Raw genomic sequence first — 11,962 nt, 5'->3', positions numbered from 1 at the left:
CGCTTCATCAAAGAACCCGAGAAGCAGGGTTCTTTCGGGGGTTGTCATTTTTCAACTTGAGGATTATCCGGCCGTTCGCTTTGCCTAGCCCAAACCCTAATACCCGTCATTTCAAACCGTCCCCCGTTGCATTAAGGGCGCAAGGGAAACGAGTTAATCACTCGCTACTGTTAAATGGTTTCGCAGGTCTTCGATACCATGGAATTTGTTCTCTATCATGTTTTACTACTATCGCTAATGTTCGTTGCTGTCTCTGTGTTGGGCTTGGCAAAATGTTGCATGGTTATTTTGTTACCCTTCGCATGGCGAGATAAAAGCGCGTGTTTATTGGCCTGACACGTCAAGTCAGTCTGCAATAAGAGGAAGATCATATAAATATCAATAATAGGAGAGCAGTGATAGCCGCAAGGCCGTCATGTCATGATTGCTGATGATACCCTTGGCTTTTCTGGCAAACCCTTTTGTGACATGCAGTGATGCAATGATCGCCCGACTAGACAGGCCTCGTTTAGCGCTGAGTATCGGTGGCGCTTAACTTGCTACAGGCCTCCCAAGATGATAAGAGTGACGTTGCATACCTTGCTTCCGCGATTGGGCTTCACAGCCTCACTTTCAGAGGCTAGATGCACTCTACACATTTCTGTTCAGGCATCCCCATGTGAATCCAAAACAATCTTGCGACTCGCGATCCTAGCCTCCTATCGTGCGCAGGGACGAAATTGTCAGAAGTATTGCACCATGACCGACATAATGAGATAATGTTGTGACGAAGGCCAAGCCACTGATTCTCCAAATAGCTTAGCGCGGGGTAGCATGTTCGTGTGGCTAGTGCGGAACTCAAGTTGAGAATCCAGCCACATCGGTTCAAGTGGCTCTCTTGAGAGTGTGGCTAGTTGTGGCAACACACGGGCGGCACAAGTTCAGGGACCTCTTGACGCGTCCGGGCCATCTTGGGCGGTGCCTGCGGTATGGGAGCTTGCAGCGCCAAATTTACGCGGAGCGCGTTCGATGCTCCTGCCTTCACGACCCTCAGACAAATGCGTGACAGGCACCCGACACTTTTCACCCTGATTGAGACCAACTCCGAACTGCATTCGCAGCGTCTAATTTACGGGTGACAATTCATTGCACCGCCAATCTTTTTCATGACTGGAATTAATATCAACTCTTTATCCCACTACTTGGCCTGATCTTTCTGCTGTCTGATATTTGTCTGCCAACGAGAGTTTATGCCAACCTCGTCGTGCCCTCACGACCGATAACTCTTCGCACTTCGCCTCCCTTTTATGTCCTGCATAAACACACTGCGACCCGATACTGTCGCCAACTAGCACCGCCATTTTCGCTGCTACTAGCGGCGAAGAAGATCTGCCCATGCCGCTGTTCGCAATGTCCCATAATGTACAGGAGATGGGGCCAGTCGGTCGAAAGAGGAGCCACGATGAGTTTGAAGCGGATTTCGTGAAGATTGATGATGCCCCTGATGCGAAGACACCCAAGTCCAAGATAAATTCCATTCGGCCGTCGGGTGACAGCTGTAAGCAGCTGTTCTGCCATTTCATTCACGGCACGGTTCACGGCCGGACTGACATTCTCTCAGTGCTTCCTCCCCAAGTTCAAACCGAACTTCACTCATCACCAGGCGGTTCACCAGCGCTTACCGAGGCCGGAAGCAGTACTCCTGCCCGGAATTCACCTTCTCCTCTTACTCCGACCAAGACACCGTCAGGGCAGGAACCCAGCGACCAAACCAACTCAGACAAGATGGCGGCTTCGGGCAAAGGTGCTGCGCCGAAACGAAAGCGTCTTACGGCTGGAGAAAAGGAAGCTAAGGATAAGGAGCTAGCCGAGAAGAAAAAAGAGCGGGAAGAGCAGGCGGCTAAAAAGGCAGCAGACAAAGCCAAACAAGACGAGGAGAAGGCTGCTCGCGCCAAGGAGCGGGAAGAGAAACGGAAACAAAAAGAAGAAGAGGATCGACTCAAAGCTGAACAACGTGACGAAAAGAAGCGGAAGAAGGAAGAAGAGCAACGCCGTATCCAGGAAGAAAAAGACAGAAAGGCCCGGAGTCAGCCGAAACTTAATGCGTTTTTCAAGATGCCCGGCACGCCAAAGAAGTCTGCCAATGATGGTTTCTCCGCTGACGGCAGCCCTGCAAAAGCTGAAGACGGCGAGGGCTCTGTTAAGCAAGTTGAGACGGAGTATGAAAGGCTGTTCAAACCATTCTTCTTGCGAGAAAATACCCGATTGGCTGCCTCAGCGACACAGATGGATGACGAGACCAAGGCGGCTAAATCCCGAATTCTCGATGGTTTTATAACATGCCAACGATTGTCGGAAAATCAGGAGAGCCAAGGATTTGACCCATTGGAGCTGCTCTGTCTTGCCAGGCGAGTGCCTAAACGCGGCCGCGTCCACCACCCCGTCAAGCATATCATGGAAACAGCCTATCGGGAGTCAGAGAACACAAATGCGGCGGGCGGCGCTGGCGTCAACGACATATACCAGGAGGCACGGAAGAAGTTGGCAGAAATTCCTCAAAAGGTGATAGCCTTTTCTCAAGATGTGAGGCCCCCGTACTATGGCACAATCACCTTGAAACCATATGCCCTGGGCCGTGACGCAATGAATAGCCTTGCCCGCAAACCCATGGGGCGACGACTGCCACTGGATTACGATTATGATTCGGAAGCTGAGTGGCAGGAAGACGAGGGCGAAGACATCGACATGGAGGATGATGAGGAGGAGCTCGATGAGGAAGACGATATGGATGGATTTTTGGACGACGCCGATGATGCCGGGCTCTCTAGACGCGTATTTGGGAACACGATGGAGCCTGAGTCTACCGGCGTCTGCTATGAGAATCACCACCGGCTTGGCCCGAATAGAACCGTGTATGAGCACAAGATGGAATTTATTCATGGTAAGATGAATACCCAAGCTAAGCCTCTGTCAATGGATGCTAACCGCCATAAATACAGAAGGCTTGCAACAAACCTGGGGTATTGATCCATTCTCTACTCAGTATTGGGAACCAGAAGTGAAGAAGCAGCCGGCCAAGTCAGCGAATTCGGCACCCGAGACTTGCATTAAAATGCCACCACCACCCGCACCAGCAAATGCCTTTGCCGCTTTAGGGTCTGCCGCCACCAATGCATCAACAGCTGTGAAGCTGGTCAAGCCCGAGCTTCTGAACGATTTCAAGCGAGCCATACTCGATAACAAGGCATTATCCAAGGTCGGTATCATCGACTTTATCTTCCATCAGTTCCGCGACAATGTGTCACGCGCTGAAGTGAAGAATACTCTAGAGCATGTGGCTGAGAAGAAGGGCGCTGGTCGATCGAAAGAATGGGACCTCAAACCAGGCCACGAGATTGCGCTGTGACGATGATCCGAATCCTTACATGGTGCCGTGGGTTTTTGCGCATTTGATTTCATCATGATTACGGAATGGATTTAGCGAGGAGCAACTTGGCTGGCATTTACCTATTATACTTCTCTTGAAGGTTTCCTGCGCGTACTGTACATATTATATTAGAGTGCGTAGGGCTGCAAAACTGCATGCAGTAATGAAAATGGAGCATCTTCATCGTACACATCTATGTCTGCCTTGCGAAATTGGTTCAACTTAGCAGCTTCGTATGACACAGATGGTTGGACCCGTCGCTGGTGAGAAGTGAGTGGCGGGTGGTAAGATTACTCACTCCGGCGTAAGTTTTAACGTATAATATTATGTATGTTTTGCTCTACTACCGCTACATCTAGCTATGATGATTGTTCTTAAGGCTTTCTTTCCAAAATGGGACGCCCTTTTGGACTCCTTATGCCGTTGAATTGGAGGCTGGGGCAACGCTGTATAGCACCTGGCCACCCTTCTTGAAGTTTTTGATCACATTTTGACCCTTTGTACTGACCAACCACTTGGCAAAGGCCAGAGCCATCTTGGGATTCGGCGCCTTCTTGCCGATTAAAAGATGTGCTGGATTCAGGAGCGGATCGTCTGCGTTGTCAGTGCCGGCTTTGTAAATGACCGTCTCGTTTCTAAGTTTAGCGTCCAGCGACAGCATAGTTCCACGGTCGCTGATGGTGTATTCTTGGAGGAGGATGGCGGCTGTGAGGGCCTGGATGGGAAACGCGATGTATTGGTGATACCATGTCGAATAGGCTGTCGCCCAGGGAACCTAAGTGGCTGCATTAGCAAGGCCGGTATAACAGCATTCTTGGTAAAAGTTGAAGAAGTGTACCTGTCCAATGCCGGCCCAGAGGAGACTCTCCTTGATATTTGTGGCTGACTTGTCATATCTGCTCAAGAAGCGTACTGGCGGTTTTGTACCCTTGTTCTCTGCGGCGTCGAATATTTTGGAAAACATGGTCTGGATATCATCTGATTTGGATAGGTTGGCGGGATTCTCCTTGGGCCCAACGAGGAGGAAGTGGTCGCGGAAGGCATAGTAGGTTGGGGAGAGGGCGATGCCTTGGTTGATGGCAATCTTTTCCGCGGACGGCGTGTAAGTGATTCCGACGTCGAGGTCGCCGGTTGATAGGTACTTGATGGAATAGGTGGTGTCGGAGGTGTACCAGGCGACTTTGAAGTGAGAGGAGCCGTTGGAGACGGTGTCCTTGATGAAGGCATCTGCCAAAGCTGGTAGGGGTTAGACCAATTGGTACGCGCGAGGAAAGAATAAAAAGGTCAGATTTGGTGGTATGAGGATATTGTATCGTGCGTACCTTTGATGAGACCGCTTTGTCCGGCGCCTCCATTGCCGATTCGCAATTCAACCTTGGAACCTGTTTTATTGCCAAAACCTCCATCATATATTGTCGTGGGTTCGATGGCTGAGCACAAGGCTGCGAAGCCAACGATGAACAGGTTCTTCATGCTAACCATAATTTTACTGTTGCCTTGGTGTACTGTCGAAGCAAAAGGTCAAATTCACTATAAAGTGACATGGACAGTCAACTCATGCACATGAAAAAGGAAGCAGAAGCAGTACGGTTACACAGAGAGGAACTCGGGGTTTCTTACTTTTTCATCAATCAAGCTGAAGACAAGGCACCCCCGGCATTCTCGGACGGCAAGGCATGTCCTCCAAACTAAATGCGTATTGCACATCCGGGGAAGACTCCGTGTATTGGGACGCTCTGACTATCCAATAGCAGGAGAAGATTTGGGCAGCACAAATTGCGTGGTTCCGTCAATGAGGCCCAAAATCCACTTTTGCTGATGATGCTTTGGGCTACGCTGGGAAAGCTGAGAGGTTTCAGTTCAGGGATCCACTGAATTGGGATTGATGCAGGCCATATTTGGAAGATGATCGGAAGGTTGATTTCGGATCGACGGGGTGATTGCTGGATTTGGGGTGTGGCAGACGGACTACATGTCGCTATTTCGTGGCTATTTTGTGGATGGAGTCTGTTTTGCCGGCTTGTGGGGGTTCGACGAAGGAAAAAAAAAAAACCGGCATGAGACAGATTAGATGAGGTCAAGGAGAATCAAAATCTCTAGAGGAGGATAAGCGGCTGAGGATTTTAAAGCTTTGGTTTTCGCTGCTGAAAAGCTATAGGCTGCAAATATTTTTGGCGAATATTTTGGGCAGGTTATTTGCTCTGTTTTGTGGGTTGCTCGTGCAATGGAAGATGTGATGTGAAGCCAGGCACTGGGCACTTGAGCATGATGGGGAAACGCTGACAAGGAGCTTGGGATCGGGGTCCACCAGCTGCTGCTGATTGTAAAATCTCTAACATTGAAGTGTCAGCACAGGCGTTCCTGCGGTGAACAAGCCTGTGGCATGAAGGCTGGAGCTGGCAGGAGTCTGGTGGTTTTTTTCAATGTTCTCTCTAGGTCTCTCTCGTCCCCCTTTTGGAGCGATTGGGGTTGATTGTTGGTAAGCCGTGAACCCAGCAACAGTGAGCGGACATATAGAACAATGGAATCTTCAATGACTTTAATGGCTTTGACAGTACGGCTTGCATTTGCTCTACTGTCTGGTGCCGAACAAGACGTGGTCGTTTGTCCATCTGCAGCAGAAACGGCAGTCATCACAACATTGAACATGCGAGTCCAAATGAAAGGTACCAGGACTTCAGTCACGTCTGGTCAACCACCGCCTTTCTTGCAATACTGGAAACAGAGGCACATCGCTAGCCACAATTCATTCACGTACCGCATGGTTTATCAAGACGATGCTGCATTAATACTACAAGTTTACACTTGAATTGTCAGTCTCTACAACGGCCTGCCCACATGTTCTGCCAGTTCTTTCTTGACATTATACATGCTCTCGGGCCACCACCTTTCACCAGGCTCCGTCAACTCAATCCCCCATCCTTGGGCGTCGGCAAAGGACAGCACGCGTCCCAACTCCCATTCTCCTATTCCGCCAATCCACCACACGCCGTCGAGGAGCATGACGAGAATCAGCCAGTGCGCAAAAATATCTATTGCTAGCTGCTGCGTGGGGGTCGCTGCCGACATCGAGACATCCCAATCCATGCAATTGACGTGGCCAACCACGGGAATGCGGTCGAGCATTGACTGGACGAGGTGAAGATATTCCAACGGCACACGGTTCAAGAATGCCATGATGGTCCTCCGCAATGGTTTGGATGGCGTGGGCAATGTGGACGACGTAACCCGGCCCAAGTAGCTTCTTAACCACGGCGACACGCTCTGCAGCCTCCCCAGGTAGAAGAAGGGGGGTTCCGCATCGACTGTCGTCTCCTTTCCCAGGAAGACTGTGCTATAAATGTCCTGCAGAATATCGAGCGAGGCAAAACAGGAGCTTGCGTGGGAGCTCTCGGCAATTGAGGTGGTGCGGGTCTCCAACCCTTGAGCCCTGGCAATAAGTTTGTCAACCGCTGGCCCGTACGTTGCCGACACAATGGGGAACAAAAAGCGCTTTGTTCCTTCGGACGGTCCATCTTCAGGAAAGTAAACGTTGTCGACTGATGATGACGGGGTTTCAAAGGTGATGCTGGCACTTGCGCCGCTACCAGGGCTGGCGAACACATCGTCAAATTGCTCAGATGGACCATTCAGCAAACCGGTATACGCGGTATGCGCAGCGCGGATGAGAGTTATCCACTGCGATTGCGTCGGAAGCAGCTCATCATCTAGTATTATACCGCGACGAGTTGCCATTTGTGTCAGTAACACACGAACGCAGTGGCTAGACGAACCATAGAGCACCATGAGCGCCGCATTAGCCAACACAGGATCGTACTGCTCCTCCTTGTCGCGAATGGCGCCTTGTATTTGATGAAGAGAAGTTCTATGATGTTTGTCTGCAAGGGACAGAAGCTCATGCAACTCATCCAGCCTCTCCAACGGCTCTGGGGACTGTTGCACAATGTCATAGCTCTTACAGGCTGCTGAAAGAGCAAGAATCGATGCCATGAGGGGCTTGTTTCTGAAGGCAAGATTTGGGATGCCAACGTGTAGAGCATACAAGTCTTCCTGGTCATACGGAATGACTCGGCTCGTGTGTGTGATGTAGTGACTGAGGAGCTCGAGATCCTGCGAGCTCAACAAGTTGGACACTTGACTCTCCTCATGGGCTTTCAAGTTGCTTGGCTGCGGATATGGTGAGAGTGAGCCCGTGGTAGAGTCGGTGGCATAGACATAATTGTCAGACCAGGATGAGCAACTTGGACTGAGATCAGGAACACCCAAATAATTCGACTCGGGTACTTCCAGCATCAGAGACTGTGATGTAAAATCCTCTTCAGCCATCTCGGAGACGCACTCCCCGATAGAGTTTCTCTTTGGTGCGTCATAACGACAACAGTGATTTCGCTTTTCGCATCGCGAGCAAATTGGTCGGACTTCATCACACTGGCAGGAGATTAGCAGAAAGTTTCTGCGAGAGTTGTGACATGTTGTGAGTATGAACCTTTTTTCGTTGCTGCTTGCACCTTGTGCATCCGTTTCTGGACTTTTCATGAGACCTTCGCGGTCGGAATTCCGATGTTGCCTTTTTGCTGGTGAGCATGGTGTGAATTCTGCCGGCTGCCATTATTATGTTGCCAGCCAACTGGTTTTAATACTGTACATCTAATTCTAGAAACCATTGTAAATGGAATTCTAGAAGAAGCCCTATTTAATATATTCACAGCAACATGCACCAAGTACCGAGACAACATTTGGAAGTTGTCATCAGCTGGCTAAGCCACGCCCACAAAATGCGCTGCGCCGCCCAGCTAGCAAGTGTATTTGGAAGCAAACATCTGGACAGCAATTTTGATGATTTGGAATTGCAGACCAGCACCTAAAAGGGCTTGCCAAGACTTTCAATGTTGTGTCCGCAAAAGCCGTTTCGACTAGCCAACCAATCACAACTTGATGCGAGGAAGAAACCCGGGCGACGCATGTAAGACGACTGGCTGCCCAAACACCAAAACGGAGGAACTAGAAGTCCCTACCATCAATGGATGCAAGAATCCCAGTTTTTTAATGCAACGGTACGCTACACTATGTTGACACTACAGAACAGGACTGGACAGGACAGGACGCTACCAAGCTAGTCAAGGTGTGGTAAAGGATGCCGACCGTGTCACTTCCATGTTGCTGCGAAACCAAATACTCTCAAGTGCTCTCATTTGCCCTCAACTTGCACTGCCTCCACAGAACTTCTAGATGGAGCAACTTTTGTCCCTCCGGATAGTTTCACAACCCGTGCTCTTCCAAATAAGAAAACATGACATCATATCCCGCCGTCGCATTTCTAGACAATGTCAGGCCGTGGCCGGTTTCGGGCTGCAAGTAAACCGAGACATCCGTCGCTTTGGGGTACAACTTCTTCAACACCTCCATGTCGTACGTGTTTTTGCAGTCTCCCGCGCAAATAGGGACATCGTATTCGCCCAAGAAGAACTTTTGCGATCCGAGTTAGCAACCTGACACGAAATCGCAATAATTTGATGGCTGGACTGCATTTCCTACCTGGACTGGACCCGAGAATGATGGTGCCGCATGTCCGACAAATGCGCCACCAGACAACATCTCGCCCACTGACGCCGTTTGCTTAATCGCCTCAGCATAACGCAGCAACTCGGGTTCAAACGAGCCCTTCTTGAGGAAAAGCTGCTGAATGTTGGTCTTGGTAGCTTGCACTACGTACCCCGACGAACGGTCACCGAAGCGGCGTGCATCATGCTCCGGCGCATACTCGTACCCGAATTCTGAAAACCTGGTGACGCCGAGTTTACTTCCTGGGATGAAGCCTGTCAATAGTGCGCCGTCGCTGAGATGACCATATTGCGAGAGCATGCCGGCGGTGGTGACCGATCCGAACGAGTGGCCTACGTGGACGACTTTTTTGGGTATGTATGCGCGAATGACTTTGCCTGCGCTCGCATTCGCTTTGGATGCCGCGATTAGGTTACCGCTTCGAACTAGGTTTGTGATTTCGCGAAGAACTTCTACCTCCACGGGCGATTGGGCGACGGTATAGGCATTAGGTTTGCTGGAGCGCCCGTTGCCTATTCTATCGTATGTGAGGATAGAGTATCCGTTCTTGAGTGCTGCGTCGATATAGTTGTACGCTTGTCGATCATGTTGCACGTCCCAGTACCTGCGGAGCTTAAATTAGTGTGGGAGGTTGGGAGACTGAGTTTACAATGACTAAACCATTTGTCAAAGGCAATTCCATGTGTGGCTATCTGTAGAATATCTGCCTTTCTACCATTATGCGGCACGCATAGTTTACCGCTGATGTTGAACGTTTCTTTAACGTGGATGGTGCCGTTGACACGACTTGTCAAGTTGGCATGAGACCATGTATACATGTCCCACATCCAGTCTGCGACGTCAATGCTGCTATCGATCCTGGGAGTGTCGTACACTGTGTTGTTTGCAGAGACGGTGATTGGGATGGATAGGTCGATGCATGTTGCTGGGGAGTTAGGTTCGGCTTTCGTTGGTTTGAGGAGGTGGATGATGACAGCGATAGCTCCAATGATGACGGACATGGTGATAAACTTTGGTGTAGTGATGTGTGACTAAGGTACGGAAGTTTACTTGCGATGAAATATAGTTAAAGTTCTGTGCCTGATACAGTTTGACTCTAAATTCGAGAGAACACCTGTCTACTTTATAGAAAGTTCAACTCGACGTATCATTCCATCGCCGTCATCAACACGCCTGAAGTCGCTTGGTAGTTAATAAGCGTATCTCTAAAATGCCTATATCTTTAGTTTGCCGCAGATCTAGATACGACAATGGCGGTTTGCGATGCCAAGGCCATCTCCAGTGTGGCAGTGGTGTAAGCGCTACAAAGGCGAGATACGCAACGGGGAAGCGTATTCGCGTATCTGCCTGTCCCAATCAGGAAATTAATTATATACTAGAAAATTCCATTTCAAATAGTAGTTTAACGCACTTGACCCTATCAGAAGCGTTAGTTTTCCTAGAACTGCTACTAAACCATATTCTGGGCCGGTGACTAACTCAACACCATAAACTTCCATCGTGATGCGCACATAGCAGGCGGTGACCAACTCAAATCGTGACGGCCGCCAGTTTTCGATTCAACGTAAAGTTCAAACAGACAAACAAAAAAAAAAAACTCTCTTAGAATCTTAAATCGTAGACAAGCTTTTAGTTCTCTTATATAAATCGTACAAAGGCCCAACTGTTTGGCTGTTTTGTTCAACGCTGTTCATCAACGCCTTTGTCTGCCATCTTCACCAGTCAGCCCCAAAGCAATATACACCGTTACCCTCTCAAAAAAATCTTCTTTACCAAAAATCCTCAACTTCATCGTCGTCGCCATGGCGCAATCTCAATCTACCCTTGCTACTAGCAAGTCTACCCTCACTACCAGCAAGCTGGTTACTCCTGTCAAGGTGGCAAGAAATGTCTCCACCACCAAGTTTGTCATTCCTGAAAACATCATCGACAAGGACGCTCTTATATCCTGTCCTGTCCTCCTCCTTCCGCCGGAGTTGACTCTTCGCATCATTGAGGAAATGGACGATGACGTCGACCGCCTTTGTGTTGGTCTTTCGTGCCGTCGCCTGCTACATGTTGTAAATCAGTTCAAAATTCAAGTTCCCAGCATGAAGTACAGTCGCAAAATTGCCAACATCCCAATGGGCGACAAGCTTGCCTTCTCCATGATGAAGCGCGTCTATCCGCTGGATTTCAAGGGGGAGCCTCGAGCTGATGCTGCCCTTTGTGCAGCCTGCTTCAAATGGATCAAAAAGGTTCACAGCGTCAAGGTCGTAACTGACAATGGTAAGAGGGAGACCATTCACTCACAGGTGGTTTCATATACGGGAAGAAACTCAGAAGAGACGGCGGGAATCTTTTTCGAATGCGCCAAGTGTGTCGCGCAGGATGGACGGCCCCAGCAGGAGAGAAATCGACAGATGACTGTCTACAAGATGCTCGCCATCGCGGAGCCAAACAACTTTGGCTCGGTCCCAGTGTGGACGAGTCGTGTCAACATCCATAAGGGGAGGGAGGTCGACCCCGTGAGCTCGTTCTAATGGGAGAATCATTTGTCGGGTTGGTTATACTATGGAGTATGACATTCAGCATACTCGGAAAGTTCAGTTGCACTATTTCGCAGGATTGGGAGTTTTGGTTGCATTCGCAAAAACGCCTGCCATTGTCGCGGCACGGCTCATCGTTGAATTCGCACAATTGATTATTAGATATCTTCTCGAAGAGTTTGATACCACTATTGGAATTGATTGAATCATAAGGAGTTTGCTTCAATCTCACCGCGAGTGTTCTCACAATGTTTTGTATGTGCCCAGGCCTTCCAAGCATCAATCATGTAGGGACATTTCCATTTACTATGTACGTCGTAGTTAAGATATATACGGGTAGGCAGGTATCGACCACAATGTGCATGTTCAACCTGTTGCCTCGAGAAACAAACTAAGAAATGAGTCTGCCATTTTCATTTAACACGTCCTCCTCATTTCTCTCATCCACACAATTCACCGCACCAAT

The 11,962-nt window shown here is 49.4% G+C and overlaps 5 protein-coding genes across 5 annotated transcripts; 2 read left to right on the top strand and 3 right to left on the bottom strand.

Annotated features, from left to right (window-relative positions):
• Positions 1 to 1,389: 1,389 nt before the first annotated feature.
• VFPPC_05955 (chromatin assembly complex, subunit p90) lies at positions 1,390 to 3,385 on the top strand (the record flags this gene model as incomplete). Its single annotated transcript, XM_018285069.1, has 3 exons — positions 1,390 to 1,537; positions 1,601 to 2,920; positions 2,979 to 3,385. The coding sequence occupies 3 exons, from the start codon at positions 1,390 to 1,392 to the stop codon at positions 3,383 to 3,385; spliced, it is 1,875 nt and encodes a 624-aa protein (XP_018142034.1).
• A 436-nt stretch (positions 3,386 to 3,821) lies between these two features.
• VFPPC_05954 (extracellular tungstate binding protein) lies at positions 3,822 to 4,879 on the bottom strand (the record flags this gene model as incomplete). Its single annotated transcript, XM_018285068.1, has 3 exons — positions 3,822 to 4,181; positions 4,245 to 4,642; positions 4,729 to 4,879. 3 exons carry the CDS (start codon positions 4,877 to 4,879, stop codon positions 3,822 to 3,824), a joined length of 909 nt encoding a protein of 302 aa, XP_018142033.1.
• A 1,347-nt stretch (positions 4,880 to 6,226) lies between these two features.
• On the bottom strand, positions 6,227 to 7,732 carry VFPPC_05953 (C6 transcription factor; the record flags this gene model as incomplete). The annotated part of the gene is made up of 1 exon (XM_018285067.1): positions 6,227 to 7,732. One exon carries the CDS (start codon positions 7,730 to 7,732, stop codon positions 6,227 to 6,229), a length of 1,506 nt encoding a protein of 501 aa, XP_018142032.1.
• A 933-nt stretch (positions 7,733 to 8,665) lies between these two features.
• On the bottom strand, positions 8,666 to 9,969 carry VFPPC_05952 (alpha/beta-Hydrolase; the record flags this gene model as incomplete). The annotated part of the gene is made up of 3 exons (XM_018285066.1): positions 8,666 to 8,872; positions 8,942 to 9,572; positions 9,629 to 9,969. 3 exons carry the CDS (start codon positions 9,967 to 9,969, stop codon positions 8,666 to 8,668), a joined length of 1,179 nt encoding a protein of 392 aa, XP_018142031.1.
• Positions 9,970 to 10,770: 801 nt separating this feature from the next.
• On the top strand, positions 10,771 to 11,490 carry VFPPC_13932 (hypothetical protein; the record flags this gene model as incomplete). Its single annotated transcript, XM_018291704.1, has 1 exon — positions 10,771 to 11,490. One exon carries the CDS (start codon positions 10,771 to 10,773, stop codon positions 11,488 to 11,490), a length of 720 nt encoding a protein of 239 aa, XP_018142030.1.
• Positions 11,491 to 11,962: the final 472 nt, after the last annotated feature.

Source organism: Pochonia chlamydosporia, chromosome 5, assembly GCF_001653235.2.
Source record: "Pochonia chlamydosporia 170 chromosome 5, whole genome shotgun sequence".
NCBI classification, from domain to species: Eukaryota; Fungi; Ascomycota; class Sordariomycetes; order Hypocreales; family Clavicipitaceae; genus Pochonia; species Pochonia chlamydosporia.
This window is presented reverse-complemented; position numbering and strand designations above follow the sequence as displayed.